At 37.1% G+C, this 17,246-nt stretch overlaps 1 protein-coding gene across 1 annotated transcript in view; it reads right to left on the bottom strand.

Moving 5' to 3' along the window:
• Positions 1-2,211: 2,211 nt before the first annotated feature.
• The window catches only part of RECK (reversion inducing cysteine rich protein with kazal motifs), a 62,385-nt gene continuing 47,350 nt past the window's right edge, over positions 2,212-17,246 (bottom strand). Inside the window, exons 15-21 of the mRNA XM_075083846.1 lie at positions 16,231-16,353; positions 15,547-15,718; positions 13,183-13,375; positions 10,732-10,942; positions 9,332-9,405; positions 5,831-5,986; positions 2,212-3,474 (exon numbers count right to left, since the gene is read on the bottom strand). Of these exons, the coding sequence (XP_074939947.1) occupies positions 3,259-3,474; positions 5,831-5,986; positions 9,332-9,405; positions 10,732-10,942; positions 13,183-13,375; positions 15,547-15,718; positions 16,231-16,353 (1,145 nt within the window). The 3' untranslated portion in view covers positions 2,212-3,258. The remainder of the gene's footprint in view (positions 3,475-5,830; positions 5,987-9,331; positions 9,406-10,731; positions 10,943-13,182; positions 13,376-15,546; positions 15,719-16,230; positions 16,354-17,246) is intronic.

The following is a 17,246-nucleotide window of genomic DNA, read 5'->3' as shown; positions in this document are numbered from 1 at the left end:
ATACTTATATTTGCTCATGTAAATGCTCCCAGGGCATCTGAGAAATGGTGGTGGTGTTGAAAAGTTTTGAAATATACTTTGTTATGTGTGAAAGGAGGACCTGGAAAGGCATCATAAAACTCAGAAAGGTTGTAAAATAACCCTTTACCTTTCAATCAAGATACATGCATGCAATGCTCCAAGTTATGACACTGGGTAAAGTAGCATAAAGGTAGAGCATGAAAGAAGAGCGGGTCCGTGAGGTGAGACTGCAGGTCTAAATGCCGATTTCATGGTCTCTCGCAGAACTGACTGTTACCTTCTCTGAAATTAAGAGCTCCCAGCTCCTGCTGGACTGAAAACTCAGCAGAAAGTGTAAGCCAGAAATCCCTTGCTCTTATTTGCGCTGATATTTGCCCCTGTGGGTGATCCACTCCTGGGGTGTACAGTCAGGCACTGCTGGCATCTCCGCTTCGCTGCCACCCTGTTGAGAAGAGCCAAACTAAACAAACTGAAACAGAACTGAAGCACCTCTGGAGCCAATTATTGGCACTAACTCGGGTTTTTCAGCAGGCAAGAAAATAACGTTTTGGAAATGTTTCATCCAAGTCCTGTTATAAAAGCAACAAACAGGCTCGTGCTCCTTTGACGTGCCCGTGTGCTGTCTCCATTCCTTAAGCAAACCCAGATTTCCACAGAGATGGTGACAGATCGTCGTTAGCACATGTAGGGAAAACTCATCTGAAACCTGTATCAAATTTGTCCCCATTAGGTTCAAATCATAACTTGTAAGTAAAACTGGGCTTGGTTTCTTCCATCTTGTCTCCTACTTCATTTGAATTCACAACCATAAGTATATAGTGTCTTCATTCCTTTGATGCAGTCCAAGGTCCTGAGAAAACCTAGCAAATACTTAAGTACTTTTGTTCGTCCAGCAAAAAGAACCTAAGCCCTGTACCCTCTGGATGCCGGACCTATGCTCAAGAATTTAGCATTATATGAAATCGCATTGGTTCTGTACATACATAACATAACCACTCAAAATCTTACTCTTTTCTAGCAAGGACTGGACGCTCACATGTGAATGCAAAAATCTGAGCTTAAATTCTGCTTTTTCCAGATTCATCACACAAATTGAAGCAACTTTTTGGTATTCTCGTTCACTGAAGAAAATCTTCACGCCTATAAAAAAAATATCTCTATCTAGTCTGTTCCACAGAAGGTATGTTTTTAAACTCTTAACTAATTTTCCCAGTGTAGTGCATATGTGTGTGCGTGTATTTTCTTAAGGCATTTATAATTGTTTTCATTTTAGTAGCCATCGGATTGCTTCAGCTAAATGCTAAGCAAGCAAACAGGCTACATGTTGAAGAAATACTTGCTAATCATTTGGAAGAAATAAGGAATTCAATAAGCCATCTGAATTGCTTGCAGTTTCTGGCGAGATCATCTAAGCCATTTCAGTTCAAAAAGCTTTTCAAATGCATTCATTATGCTCTTGTGTCCAAGTTTCTAAAGAATCCACTGAAGCAATTTCAGAAACAGATGGATTATCAACATATTCAACAAGTTTTTTGCATCCAGACTTTGATGATTATGTGCGTGAGTTTTCCTGGAGTTATTTGGCAAGAACACTTCCAAAGATTATCTGTATTTGTACTCATCTCTCAAAGGTACTCAGAAACTGTATATCGAGTACAACTGAACTTAAAAGTACTCTTTACTCATTAAGAGACAACGATCAACAGAGATACGCTTAGAAAAGCAACTGATGGAAGTTTCAGAGCAGCTCACCATCGGCTTGCAAGCATACGCATCTAGTTACTCCATTTGCTTTGCAGGAAGTTGAGCCTTAGGGCTTAGGTACAAATAAGGTAGCAATTCTGTCCTTAACGTTTGTGCAGATTTCCAGCTGTAGGTGAGAGAGGCTCTTCCAACTGAAAGCTGAGGATGACTGTAACCTTACCCAAGGGTACCATAAAGGCATCTACATTCTTCTGCTACAGTTAATCGAATCTGACACTCATAGCGTAAACTTACATGCATGTGACAGATTCAGTAAAAACCCCCACCTCCCGAGCCCCCTTGATTTGGAAACATTAAACTGCGTGAGTCACGAGTGTACGTAGCTGCAGTTCGTTTTAAGTGTTGATTTGAGAGAGAAACAGAATTCTGCAATACAGCATATATTTTTCTAAGATTAAATTAAGATATTAAATTCATATACAAGGACACATGATGAAGAGTTTTATTAAAATAAAAAGCTTTAATACTTTTGCATTTAAAAGATTTAGCAGAAAATAATTGCTACAAACATGCTACAACAACATACATGTTCAAAAAGTTTTCAGTGCTTTCTTTCAAAGTTCAGCATTTTGGCAAAAATAAGGCTTTTTTTGTATATACTTCAGAAGTTGGCTATCATAATACTGATATAAAATACTTCATGTAGACTAAGGTCAGGTGCATAAAATACAATAAGTAATAAAACATACTGTTTGTATAAACATTTAAAGTATAAATTTCATTAGATAACATGCAAATACTGCAATATTTTAAATGGCACTTAAATATAGATACAGAGCTTCTTTATAATTTCGCTTCCAATATGAGATTCTGAAATGTACAAAACTATAAAAAGAACATATTTCTTCATTGAAGTCAGGTACTAGTATAGAGCTTGATTGTCATTTTACAAGCATTGAGCCCCATGTCCTGCAAATCTTCACTTGGACAGTAAAGACATCTACCGAAATAGGCCCAGGGCTAGTTAGTTTTCTTCATAATAAAATATGAAAGCATATTTACATGAGAATAAACTCTGAAATTTTTGGTAAGGTAATTAAGTAGCAGCAGTTTGTTTCTTCCAAAAATGATGTTTAAAATAGGTGCTCGCTTTTTGTTGCCACTGATATGCATCTGAGCAAAATACAATTCATATTCTTCAATAAACTCAAAACACTGTTTTGTTCATTGCTGAAAAATCCCTGTAAGATCCCTTCTCGGAAAAATCATAAATCCATAATGTCAGAACCTTCCAGAGTATTATTGTTTCCGAGACCGATGGGAAACAATCTAATTGTGCCGAAACAGTCGCACGACTAGTAATGAATAAAAGAATCCTCTCTTCACATTATTCCAAATACTTTTAGTTCTTCATTGAAAAATATCAGTTCATCAAATCTTCTACAATTCCCGTTTTCTGCTTCAGTGATCAACAATTCTGAATGTCCTTCACAATATAACACACCGCAATACTCACGCATGTTTTCTAAGCCGTTATATATAATATATTAATCCCGACAAGGTGAATAAAAGGCTTATAAACAGGAAGTGCAGAACAGGCACCACTTTAACAGAAGGAGAAGAAATGCTAAATGAAACTTGTACTTGAGATGCAATTAGAGCTGACAGCGGTACGTGTGATGCTAACGTTGGACTGTCTGAATTTATCAGTGACTCTATCTTTTCCGCTTCTTTATTGCAGGCTTCAATCTAAGAAAAAAAAAGTTATTAGTTCTCTTCTTGCCACGTAAAATGCCAAACCAAAGATGTTGCTAGGTAGCAAAACTCAGGAAAGAGAATCTGAGTTATTCCCTTCAGCACATAAGATTTGTACAATTTTTGGGAGTATTCCTTAGAAAACATATTGGAGCTGTTCTCATAGACCTTGGCGCCGTGAAAAATACTGTGGAAGCCCTGAGCGGTAGCAAAAGGGAAGGAAGCAAGCTACGTACAAGTTATCGTGGGTGATGTGTTTTGAACGCTGATGCCAAAAAGCTCACAGTAAATTATAACTAGAGTAAGTACCTCTAAAACCGAGGACTTCCTGACTGACTGACCAAGATACTGCCCTGAAGTCTGCAACAGTGGAAAAAGATCAGGATTTGCAACTTCTTGGGCTTTTTCTTCCAAATCAGGGAAAACTGATTTCTTTCATGGGAAGGGAAGTATGGAAGTAATACGAAAACCTGAGGAAACCCCAGTTTCCAGGTTTCCATTCACTCACTGACATGATGATAATGATGTATTTATGTTAGAACATCCATTTTTCCCACCTTACCTTCTACTGCAACCCAGGAATCAATTTAGTACTAAGTCTCTTTATCCGCTTTGGAAGCTGCCTCTGGTGAAGTTTTAACTTGACAAACTTAATATCTGGAGGCCCAAAGCTTTGAAAGTTGACGAGCTTCCAGCTCAGCACTGGGTGTCACCAGTGAGGTGAGCAGCTTCAACCTGGTTTCAGGTGGCCCCTCTGATTTCAGAGAGTCCTCCTGCCCCCAGGCGTCTGACAGCACCTGCTGCAGATGGAGTGAGAGCTGACCAGGTTGGCAAGGCTCAAGACCTCATTTCCTACATCCTGGTAACATTTTGGGCTATTTCTGCTAAGGAAGGAGACATACGCTGGAGCTGAGCTGGACATAACAGGGTTGCTCCAGGAGCATGGGCAGGCGAAACACACACAATATATCTGCCTGAGAAACAACTACCCTATTAGATACTGCAGCTTGCAAAGTTTGTGGCAGTGATTCTATCCCCTCACACTATACCATAACTTTAGCCCATCCCAGAAGCAATACTGAGCATGCAAAATGAGACTAAGGAAATAAAATGAAAATGGGAAGCAGCCATCAATATAAAATAAACAACAAGGAAATTAACCTGCCTGAATTCTGTTTGTATTGTAGAAGATAAGAGAGAGCTTGTGGGCAGGTTTTGTTTACTCTTCCTTTTCAAAGCTAAATCCTTCATTTTACACTAGTACACATCAATATGTCAGGAAACAGAATGAACCAGTCACAGTACCTAATCTCCCAAGGGACTTCATTGTAAAGTGCTGTCAGCAGGGCCAGGCAAGACAAGAACAGGCAAGAAACAGCTATGACATGGCAAGGAATTATGTTTCTTTTAATAGGAAGAAGATACCCTCACTGGTCTTCCACAGATTAATAAGCAGAAAGTAAAAAGAAGCAACAGCTCTAAGAAAACAATAATAATAATAAAAAAATACATAGCCAAAGCCTTGCTTCTATTGCTCTGAACTGCTCCTAAGAAAATACTGTAAGAAGTTTGAGCTGCGTTTATTGGTTTACCTTCAGAGTTTAGTACCGTGAGCGTTAGGTTCTTGTTTGCTAGCATGGACTAGCTACAACACAGCAAGCTGGGCAGCTTATTGGAATGTTATCTCCTTTAAAAAGGCCATAATAGCATTTTGGGATCTCCCAGCACTTTTTACCATAAGGTGGAAAGGAATATCAAACCCAGGATGGTCTCAGAATAGTATCAAAGGATCCTCTTCACTATGAATTACTGCTTAACATCAAGACACGCACAATGCATTAATACGATATCAATACGTATGATGTGCTTCAGCCTAATGTCACATATCCTTCAATATACTCTCAACCATTACACCAGAGGCAAAGGAGTACCATTTCATACGCAGGTATGCATTTAGTATACAATTAATATTAATTTAAGAGGTCATTCAGTAATTAATTTATTTTTATCAGTTTATATTTTATGTTATTTTAGCCATAGGAAGTTGAGGGTTCTGCATTTATTAATTTCAAAACAAAAATCATACTACTCTATCTTTGGCCTTCCTTCACCTCCCCCCTTTAACTACCCGCACTGAAAAGCCTCATATCAGAGAAGTAGGATTCTCAAGACACGTTTTACCATCTGTAATACTGGTTACACAGCTTTGAGTCACTAGAGAAAATCCCCATGTACTCAGTACACAGGAAAACGCACAATTTGAAAACTGCTGTGTTGAAAATAATGAAGTGTACACATATAGAAATGAAGTAAATCCATGCTGGGTAACCAAAACAACAACAAAGTCTACCTGCAACGGTTTGGGGTTCTGATCCACAGGAATGATGAGAATCACAATTTCAGATTCTATGCTTAAGTATCCAAACACATCACACTGTGGCACTGAGACATGCAGACGAATTTTTTCAAGTATGTCAAGTACTGTTATAGGCTTTTTATTTGTTACCTGGAAGAAAACAAAGAACCTCATGGATGGTGTGATATTATGCAAAATTACATTTCTTCTCTTCAGTTTTAGTAACTTTGTGTCACGCCAGAAAATTTGTTTCAGCCATTAAACTACTCGGTTCTAATCTCTAGCAAAAAAACCCCAAACCTAACCCCCCAAAACCCATAAAGAAGTGGAAGGAAGAAGGGGAAAAAATGTTTTACTTTTTAAATTAACCACGGTTTTGATGTGTTGTTCTCCACCTTCATGGTTGGTGTGTTTGTGTGTCACGTACCTCAGAATAATATAAGTGCTTATCTGTATCAGCATCTGCTACTCCCATGCTGGGAAACAAGAGGCAGAGCAGCCCTACCAGCTGGCACTCCTTTACTATCACTGAACCTGTTCCAAGAGCCACCAGAAATGAAGAGCTTATGGCTTTGTGAAGACAGATACATGTCTGTATATAGGGGAACGTGATATTTCAAGATTGCTACATAACTACCAGGTAAATAAATTTTTCTCTTAAAATTCTTATCTGTTCTGCTGTCTGTATCTGACAAACAATAATTTGATTGTAGATACTCCATTTATTTAAGGACTGCCACACCTTAAAGGTTTTTCACCTTTTTTCCAGGTCACTTCTGGATGCGTTGAACAGTATAGACACCAACACAAATACCTCACTTGTGACTTCTGGTCATTCTGTTGTGTTCTGTTTTCTAGCTTTAGCTGCAAGAGATCCATCCTTCTTATCCTACTGTAGCTTCATTTCTTTTAAGACCACAGGTACAGGACCTTAACAAATTGAAATCTGGGAAATCCAAATAGACTACATGAATGAAATTTGCAAGGTGTCACACAACACTTCTTTACCAGATCTTTGAGGGATTTCCTTGTCACAGCCCCATTAAAATGTAGTCTGACATGCTGACTGATCAGCAAACCCTGTTCAAACAGTCTTAAAACAGAAGCATGTGGACAGCGTCAAACTTGGATTTGAATGTCTTATATTGGAAATCTAGTATAGATTAGACTAGAATCTTAGCAGATCTCCTATGTGTCTTTGCTCTGCGTAGATGCTGACTTTTCTTTCCTGTTCTCTTTACAAAAAAGGCCAGAGGTGTGGGGGAGAAAAAAAACAAGTCACATTTACTCTTCAGTAATCAAAGCAGTTTTTTATCATGAGAGCCACCTGTCTGAACTGAAATAGGCATACATTACTACTGCTTGTCCTCTTGGATTGGTTGAAGCGTATGCTAGCGTTTCTAGCAGTGATTCCATCTGAGACGTAGCCACCTCCAGTACAATGGATGTATACACCTATGTATACGTACACTGTCAAAAGCAAAAGCTGCACACCAATTCTATGGTTTTATTGATGGAATCGGGGAGATCTGTGTTATTAACATTAATTTCATGTAGATGACAAAAGCATCAAATCTTCGCAAATACACAGTTGGGCATCTTCTATTGTATTATTAGGAAATACTAGCTGGCCTCTGACTCACACTGGAGTAAAAGGTACAGAGCTTCTGTCTCCCTTTGCTCAGGGTAGTGTCACACCATGCACGTTCTCCAGGTGGTTGTGACCAGCTAGAGATCATCTCTGGGGGTTTACTGGATGAACCCTGATTGAAGTTTCCAAAGGAGAGAGCTTCAGTCAAACATCTGTAATTTCTGGTATGTGCTAAGAGAATGCTGCCTTGAATGATAGGGAGATCACATATTTTAAATGTAAAGATATATATTTATATATATATATGAGTTCTGAAAACTGGAAGACTGTGTATTGTAGCATTAGGTAAGCAAGAGAAGAGAAAGTCAGCAAGACTGTGGTGACAAAAGGAAGAAAAAAGAGGGGAAGAAAAAGGAAAAAAGCAACTCCAGGTATTAGGGTACTTAGTAGGTGACAGAAGAGTAGTTATCACCAACTACTTGAATAGCTACTAGAGTAAGTCCAATAAATTTCTTTAATTGGAAAGCATTCCGCTAACTAAAAATAAAAATTCTTCTTCGCAGCCACATGTTGCAGTGTATGAACTGAGAAGCTGCAGTGGTCACCATGTCCCTGGTACCGTTAGAGACGACAACTGCAAGACATTCCAGGATGTAGTCATGACCTAACAGACACTGTTACTCAGCAAAACTGGTCAACGCGTGCACACGCAAACACGAAATGTCTGAGGGGAAATCAGCAGAACATGAGTGAGCAGCACACCCTTGAGATGAAGGCCAACCACACACTGGGCTGCAACAGCGAGAACACAGCCAGCAGTAGTCATCGTCCTCCTTTATTTACACACTGACGAACTGGAGAGTCCAGCAGCATCCAGCTGTAGAATCTCCACTCCTAGAGTTTTTAAAAACTCTGCTAGCCAAGCTGATCTAACCAGAGTTAACCTTGCTTTGAGCAGGGGGGGGTTGGACTAGACCCCTCCAGGGGTCCTGGTCAAGCTAAATTTTTCTATGTTTTTCCAAAAATAGCTAATTCTCTCTACTTCTAAACATATAAATAGGTTAATGTAATTTTATACTGTTTTGGGAAAATTCTCTTTCTTCTTGATATTTAGAAAAACTAAAATCATGTGCAGATGCAAACATAAATTGTTTTGCTTCACTAGGCACAATCATCATATTACTCTATTCTGTTGTGATGTCATGCCAAAAACCAAGTGTTCTGTGCTGCTCCATTTACTGAAGCATAAAAGCAGGGGTCAATAAAGTGCAATCCTTCTCTACACCACATGGGGAGTCTGGGCCTAGTATGTTGTGTTCAGTGATGGACAATCAACACCAGAAGATCCATCTTATACTGGAGGTTTTCAAAGAACAGCAAGGAAGGGTGCTGGTGTCTAACTTACAGACATGTTAAATTAAAACCTGACATTTTACCTGATGAGCAACAAAATCAGAGCCAACTATCTAGATAACCTGAAGAGTGTAAAACAATGCAACTTTAACATAAGACAATGTCAGAACTAAGCTACCCACATTAGGAAATAGTGAGCTAGCAGAATAATCTTAACAAAAAGGCCGTAAGTAACAAATATGTACCATATTACTACCATGAGATAAATACAGTTCCCGTATCATGTCTTTACTACTACAAATCATTTAAACTGCAAACCTGAATGTGCTTGTTTGTGCCTACTCTAATTCTGTTTAGCTTTGCATGGTAATTAAATTTCTATATCCAATATTAAGAAATAAAGTATAAACAGTATAAAGAAAAAAAATCAAAAACACACTATCTACTAAAAAATAATTGGTTTTATAATGTGTTAACTTTTCAGAAGAGAGTATACAGTAACTTGACTTTTCCGTGTACCATTTAACATAAGGCATGATTAAACTGTTTACCCTAGCAAAAGTATCCAGCTTGTCTTTGTCATATAAGATTCTCAGCATTCCAGCACATAATGGACAGCAGGCTCCTATGTGAATAAAAATATCTCAGAAATAAAAGCAAATAGTCTTTTCACTTTTAAGTAAACAGAGTTCAAAAGTTGAACGTTAACTGAGAATGAAAATAGCAAAACTACCAAAGCAAAGTAGATCTTTCAACTGGATAGCAGAATTGCACAATTTCTAGTATTTTTTAATGTTGAAAACATTTATAATGCAAAAGCAATCACCTTTCAACACACACTACCATCAACATGAAGCAACAAGATGGATTTTCATTTGTTTCAAGATGATACATTATTTTAAGCTAAAAACCACAGGCACTTTTTGTACTACAAGCCATGGTTGTGTATGGAGGCATGCATATGCAACTACAGAAATGGTGAATTCAAGAGCTGAATAGCTAGGACATGACAAAAGCAATTATGCACACTGCAAACGTTATGCAGTTACACCATGTTGGAGCTTAGACTCTTTATATAATAAGGGGGGAAAAAGGACATGTCTGACAGATTCATGTTTAACACAGAAGCATGTCATATTTCTCCTGTTTTTCCTCACTAGCTCAGAAACCAAAGGGCTAACATTTCAACATTCTCCCCATGATTGTGTATTTAATTCACCCCCAACTTATATATAATTCACATTCACAGAGTGACTTTTACAATATTAAATGTAATACCAAAGCACAAAGACGCTTTTTTCAAAGCAGTGAATGAAAAAAAGGCATAAAACTTTTTAAAAACCGAACTTTCCTTGCTCTGTGTATTACCTGTGATTAGTTACTGACTGTTTCATAAAGGAAGTATTTGTGAAAACAATAAAAAACCCCAAACAGTTCAAAGCAGCACAACTGCAAAACTATTCCATCTTCCTCTTTCACAGTACTATAAATACATATGGTATCTTACTCTGTCTTCTAATTAAATATAATCTTTGTTTTTCTGGGAACTCTTCTTTGACAGTAGTTTGGCATTCCAGTGTGGTATCTGTGCTGCCACTTCCGAAAAATTACTCGCCTGATTCCCAGTGACATTCTCTACTAGACACCACAGACCTCATTCGTTTTTACCAAACCAGTCCTGTGTGGACAGCTGCAAGTTTCTGAAGACTGAAGGACCGTGACTCCTAAATCCAAGGCCTTTCTACTTCAGAATTACTTGGCTGAGTTCTGACAGTGGCTTGTTCTAGCCCTAAATAAAGATCTCTACTTCATCCTTTCTCTTAGATATCTCAAAGACATTATGGAAGACTATTTTAAAACCTAAGTTTTGTCCCAAATATATACCTGTTTATACACCTAGCATGGAGGCTGTCTCCTATCTGCAGCAAACTTCACCAACGAATCAACATACCTGGTGCAACAACCGGTTTGCAGCCAGTAGCAGAAAGCCGGGGACATTTAACAAAGGCACACTCTGTGTGAAAACCGTAGTCTGAGAGAACGCCTACAGCCTGACACTGCCCGTAATAGTCAACAGCCACACGGTCGGAATAGGCGGCACAGACGCTGCTGTAGGTTTCCCCGTTATGTCCACATACAGGTTCCACTGATTTGCAAAATGGCTGAAACACACAGAAACGTTTCAAAGATTAATTTATTCATGCTACAGACAAAACTTCAGAGTAGTTTTAACATTAGGAATAACAATGTTAATGGCAACTTGCTGCTAATATTGTAAAACATTTAAACAAGTAGGAAATATAGGGTAAATAACCTGCCAGTTTATGAATGGGTAATAAATGCAAAGAATAAGTTCTTCAAGAAGGTGACAGAAAAATATAAGTTGGAATCTGAGAAATGTACAGTAAGACACGTTTTGGGAAACAATTTGTTCTGTGCTTAAATAAAATGACCACGTCATTTAAATTGACTTACTTAATTTGAGATGATCACAATTTTATTATGGAGTAAACAAAGCATTATTTTATTATTAACACAAATATATTAGAACAATATTTGCTATTGTAGTATTAATATTTTAATGACTTAATTATGAATTAATCTCATTATGTTTTTGTGTTCTTAAAACTTAGCGTGTGCGCACATGATGAGTCACCATCCCTGGAAGTATTTGAGACATGTAGATGTGGCACTTAAGGACATGGTTTAGTGGTGGAGCTGGCAGTGTTAGGTTTACAGTTGGACTCAATGATCTTAAAGGTCTTTTCTAACCTCAATGATTCTATGATTCTATGTATTTCTACCACATTATTTGAGAAGCTAAATGTATACATTTATTTCAGAATAAAATCCATTACTAGATACCTCTGCCAAAAATCTGTATTTGAGACCTTTATATCTATAAAAATACATTGATCGTGTCCATTTTCTCTCAGGAAAACATATCTAGTGTGTCATTTGATTCAAACACATGTAAGAATCAAAAATTGTAATACAGTTTCTTCCTATCCCACCTATGCACGTATATTAGTCCAACACACTCGAGATCAAATGTCAATAAACTTAAGCTTCTGGACACGGACAGAAGTAAAGGGAATTGCTAACTCTTTACAGACCAGGTATGACTAATACTTTTGTCCAAAGTCTTGTGTAATGACACAACTAATTCCATAATTTCTTGCTAAGGTCTAAATATTTTATTAAACTAATATTTCAAGTAAGTCACCATAGCTACATGATCACTGCATATACTCTAAAATAGCAAGACAATTATCGTTTCTATGTTACACACCTAAGCTAACAACAAAAGAGATGGAGGACAAGTAAAAGGAAGAGTGAAAACTTAAAACTACCAGTGTCAAAGACTTCATGAACATGGATACAACTAGACATATAACTGCTGGAGGAAAAAAAAAAAACAGCCATGCAATTTTCCTTTGATTCTTACTGTTCAAGGGCTGAACATTCTCTGAGTATCTCATGAGATATCTGATGTGCAATGAGAAGAATTATCTGTACTTAACGAGGTTGCTGAAAAAGGGCAAGAAAAAGAAGGTATAAAGACAGAAAGGCAGAAACTAAAAGTGGGTTAGAAGAGCAATAGCATTTATAATACAGAAAAACCCTGAAAAGTATTCTGTACTTCTAAGAATATCCATCAGTTGAGACCAAGAGAAGGCCTCAAATTAATCTTCATCATTTGAGAAAAACCTGGATATCGACAGCAAATCCAGCAACTTTGAAAAGAGTAGCTCCTGACGTTTCTTGTAAAGCGATAGCAATAGCCTGTCTACCAACACTGTAGGGAGTGGTGAAATGGAGGAACTAAACCTAATCCTAATCCTTCTCCAGGATTAATATGAAGACTAATCCAATCCAGACTAACTAAAGAAAATATTACAGACTGCCTAGTCTCCAACAAAACTAAGGTGTAAATAGATCCTGAACAAGGAACTTGGTAAACCTGGGGCACAATCACACAGAACACTAAAGACTTTCTATGACCAGGCATTAAATTTTTATTTAAAACAAGTTCAAATTGGTGAAAACTATCATTTAACCAACCAAGGAACTGCACTAATTAGTGCAAACATACCTCAGTGCAAGCTTTAATAGTGAAAAATATAGGAAGACTTAATATAAAAATTGGAGTATTATCCCCAAGAAAGCAGAAGTAAAGCTTTTAATTGGTTTTGAGACAACTGTTAACTAAAGCAGAGAAACACTTGACAAAATTCTAAATATAATTTTGTGGAAGTATTTTTTATACTAGTAAAAATTACATTTTTAAAGGATTATGTTTAATGAAAACATTTTGTACGCTCTAAAACCCAGAATATTGCAAAGTTGAACATTAAAGAACAAAGAAGATTTTCTATTTATTGCTAGAACCACTTCCTACCTGGCATGGTCCTCGGTATGCTAAACTTTTTCCTTTTTGGTACAAAGAACACAAGTTACTGTATTCCACGTTGTCTGTGTCACAAACAGGATCCCGTGTCTGGTCACAATTTAACTGCCTTGGCACACATTCATGCTGGCTACATTCAAACTTCCCAAAACTAGTCAAGCAAACTTGTTTCTTTGGTATGCACCTGCATGAAGTAATAATGATTTCATGTCATGTCACAGGATTTTTTTTTTTTAAGTCTCAAGACATTCAGGGAAAATATTTTCAGTGAAATCTTTTCCAGTGCTTTAGAGCTAACTATGATTCAGCAGAGCTTCAGGAAATACATGTGATGAAACATTCTGAATAGCCAATTTCAGGTGTCATCACAAACCTGAAACTGGTTCACACCACTTTTAGTCAATGTATGTGAATGCAACTACAGTCTCCACTAAAATTAATCTTTTACCAAGTATTTTTCCATTTATTTTTTGAAAAAGGCTTGGATGAACTTCTTACCTACTCCTAAGCTTCATTTTGTAAATGCATACTTAAGGGAAACTAGACAAAACGTGAAAACAGTGAACTGCAAGAGAAAAAGATTATATTGCAGAGGTCTAGCCTCACCCTTCCTTGAGAAGGTAGTGAAAACAAGACTTAGATGATTATATGGTTTAAATTACAAATACCTAATTGGATTCTAGCTTCATGGGTTCGGTATACCACACCACACCACACCCCACCACACCCCACCCCACACCCCACACCCCACCCCACCCCACACCACACCATAGCATACCATACCATACCATACCATAGCATATCATACCATACCATACCATATCCAATCTCGGGGATCATGGCAAACAAATGGAAAGGTCTAGTACTAAAACAGTTTCCTTTTTTGGCATGGCATCTCTCTCAAGCCTTCACAGATAAGAGCAATAAACAGCAGAAATTCATTCCCCTTTATATTAAATATGTACCTTCCATGGTCTTATCCGCAAAACATTTGCCATATGGCCTGCGAGATATCCCTCTGCTAGAGAAATGCCATCCAATAGAGTTTGATGAATAGACTGATGAAAGGCCAAATGGCTTTTCTAACAATCTCCTTCTATAAATTACAACAATGCCACCACTGCATTACGTACAATACAACCTTATTCTCTGTGAGCACTGCTGTCCTATGTATTACACATTTTCCTTTTATATTAGGGAAGACTCAGAAATTCTGAGATTTAAACACTTTACAAGTGGAATGTAAGATCTTAAATAGATCCTAAGCACTCCAGAGACATTTTAAAATGAGCATGTTTAGTTTATGCTACATTATCAAACTGACCCAGACAAATTGTGCACAGTCCTTTACTGAAACTACAACTTGAGGTTCTAAGCATAATGGTTATTCTGCAAAACCTCTCTATACTTGCCAAGTTAAAAATATAAAAGGTAAAAAGTGTATATCCATAACGCGGCTTTGAAAATCCAGTTTTGAATGCCATAACAGCACTACAGTTTTTTTCTCTGCAGTTTTCTGCATCAAGGCTTTTAAACTGCAGAAAAAGGAAAAAAAAAAAGCTATCATCAGTTTTCATGAAAGCACAGCATTACACAACCTCTTATGGTGGTTTGCTTTCAAAACAGAAAAATGTACAAATTCAAAGGAGACTGCAGTGTTACACAACACTGACAAAATTGAAGACAGAGACCAATATTATGAGCCACCGACTTAAATCTGTGTAAGAAAGGTCTGATTTTCTTTTCTCCTGACACTAGTACAGAGCATATTTTTGTTTTAATACGTCTGTCTATATAGATCTTGTTTTTTCTGATTTTGAAAAAACGGGTTGTACAGAAATGATTTTCACAAGATATCTGTCTAATTAAGAGAAACTCAAGTGTTCCAGTGTGATTGATATTTTCCTATTTTAGAGATAAAAAGCACAGATTATTGACTGAATAAGCAAGACAAAATCCAGGTCTCAAATTCAGGTTTGGGCTTTTTTTTTTAAACTACTAGAATAAGGTGTGAAACAAAGTAGTAAAATGATACTTATTGCCATTTCAACAAAATTTGATTCTTCCATTTTTGGAAGTATACATCAGTTCTCTTTTATTGCTAAAACCAAGATCTGCATAATGAATTTAAGTAACATAACACTACATAAACAGAACAAAGAATTGTAAGTTATTGCAGTTAATACAGTCCATTACTATGATAAATAAAAAGTAGCTACTTCAAACAGTTATTTTCATTGGAGTACCCCAAAAGTGGGATGTTACTACAACATACAACACATTGAAAGAAAAAGTAAATCTCCTTTACGAGTACATGATGCCAAAGAAAAGCTTAAAAACATATTCTGCTTTTACCTCTGATTTTTATTACAAGGGTTGGGGTTACAAGGATCCTTGGAAATGCATGATCCAAATTCAAATTGATTGTCCTGGAGCCCAACACAACGAGCTATACATGCACTCGGATACGTGCGTCCGTTTTGACCACATACTGGTACAAACTGATCTACACAGTTACATGGTAAACCTGTAAAAGCAACACACAAAACAGGAATTTGGTGCACACTTCTATGACAGAAGATACACAAGGGGCCACTAAGATATCTTTGCCTTCCAGCAAGTGGAAAGGTGTGCCTATCCTCAGCCACTTCCTCCCTCCCGTAATTTAGCAACGCTGTAGCACACACACACTTATAAGTAGCAGGAAGGGAGGTTTGTGCCCTGCCTTCTTGCTAGTTCTGCTCAGCTTTCTCCATTTTTTTCCCAAACTGCTTATCTCTTGTCCCCAGTGGCATTACTCTGTCTCTACCTATTTTTACGTATTACCTGAGGTTTTATTCTTCAGTACAGATTTTCTTTTTTTGGTTAAAGGTATGTTTTTTCTGAAGTGCAGGTTGGACATAAGAAAAATAAATAATTAAAAGAACATATTAATAACAAATTAACAGGTATTTTCCATTAATACTGTAAAAATAGTTCAGAAGCTATTTCTTGCTCTAAGGATAGTAAGCTTACAGTTTCCATAGTTTGGAAAGTTACCTGTAAACTTGCGACGTTCATCTTCTGAACTATGCTCAGTCAGACACTGACGTGTAGAACATATCAAGTTTCCAGCAAAACATGAACAGACATTACAATCTATATTAAAGGATGTTCCATGGCCTTAAAATAAAAGAAATTAAGTGAATGCATACAATTTATGTGAACATACCAGAAGACTATATACTCATGTAATACACAGATATTACATTTTCAATATTAATTGTTCTTGTAATTTCCCTCATTCGGTTTCTTTTCCCACTGAAGTTTCTATCTTTTGTTAGACTTCAAGTTTTGCTCTATTCATTTAAAGAAAAAGTCTGTTCACATGTGTTTTTGAAGACTTAATTAAACAAGGAAGCAAGGCCTTTATCCTTTCCAAGCCTATATGTTAGGTTTTCTATTTTTTTCCTTTTTTTTTTTTTTGGTAAGAACAATTTAAAGCTGCAAAAAGACGTACACGGAGAAAACAGAAGAAGTGGTAGCATAGTACACAGTACTTCTATAAATTCTGGATAGCAAGCTCTGTATTGTTAAAGGCAATGCTTTTGTAAAGATACATTCTTCTCCTAAATTAATTTTATGTAAGACTGCTAAACTTTCAGCCAGCCTCATGCACAATGCAAAACTCCTCTGTAGTCCTAATTTCTTTCCTTTGTGTGTACTTTTTGTCAAGAGGTAAAAAGTGCCCATGCTCTATTCCAGTCTGTATGGGTTTGCAACATCCGTGACAGCCGTAATTTAAACCTCAACAAGCAATGAAACTTAAAATGCAGCTTTGTCCAAAGCGGAGAACAAGAAAGACTGTAGCAAAGCTGAACAGAAACCCAGATCTAGATTCAGCACCTCAGACACACAAATACAGAGGTCTGCCTTCAGAAAGGAGCCTTTAATAATGCAAATGACACCATCTTTTTGAGCTTTTTGAGGATGGAGCAATCTGCCTAATTTTTGTATTTTATAAGTCAGGAATTTTTTCACACCTGAATCTAAGAATCAGAATTTTTTCTTCAATT

This window comes from Phalacrocorax aristotelis, chromosome 2, assembly GCF_949628215.1.
Source record: "Phalacrocorax aristotelis chromosome 2, bGulAri2.1, whole genome shotgun sequence".
In the NCBI taxonomy this organism is placed as follows: Eukaryota; Metazoa; Chordata; class Aves; order Suliformes; family Phalacrocoracidae; genus Phalacrocorax; species Phalacrocorax aristotelis.
This window is presented reverse-complemented; position numbering and strand designations above follow the sequence as displayed.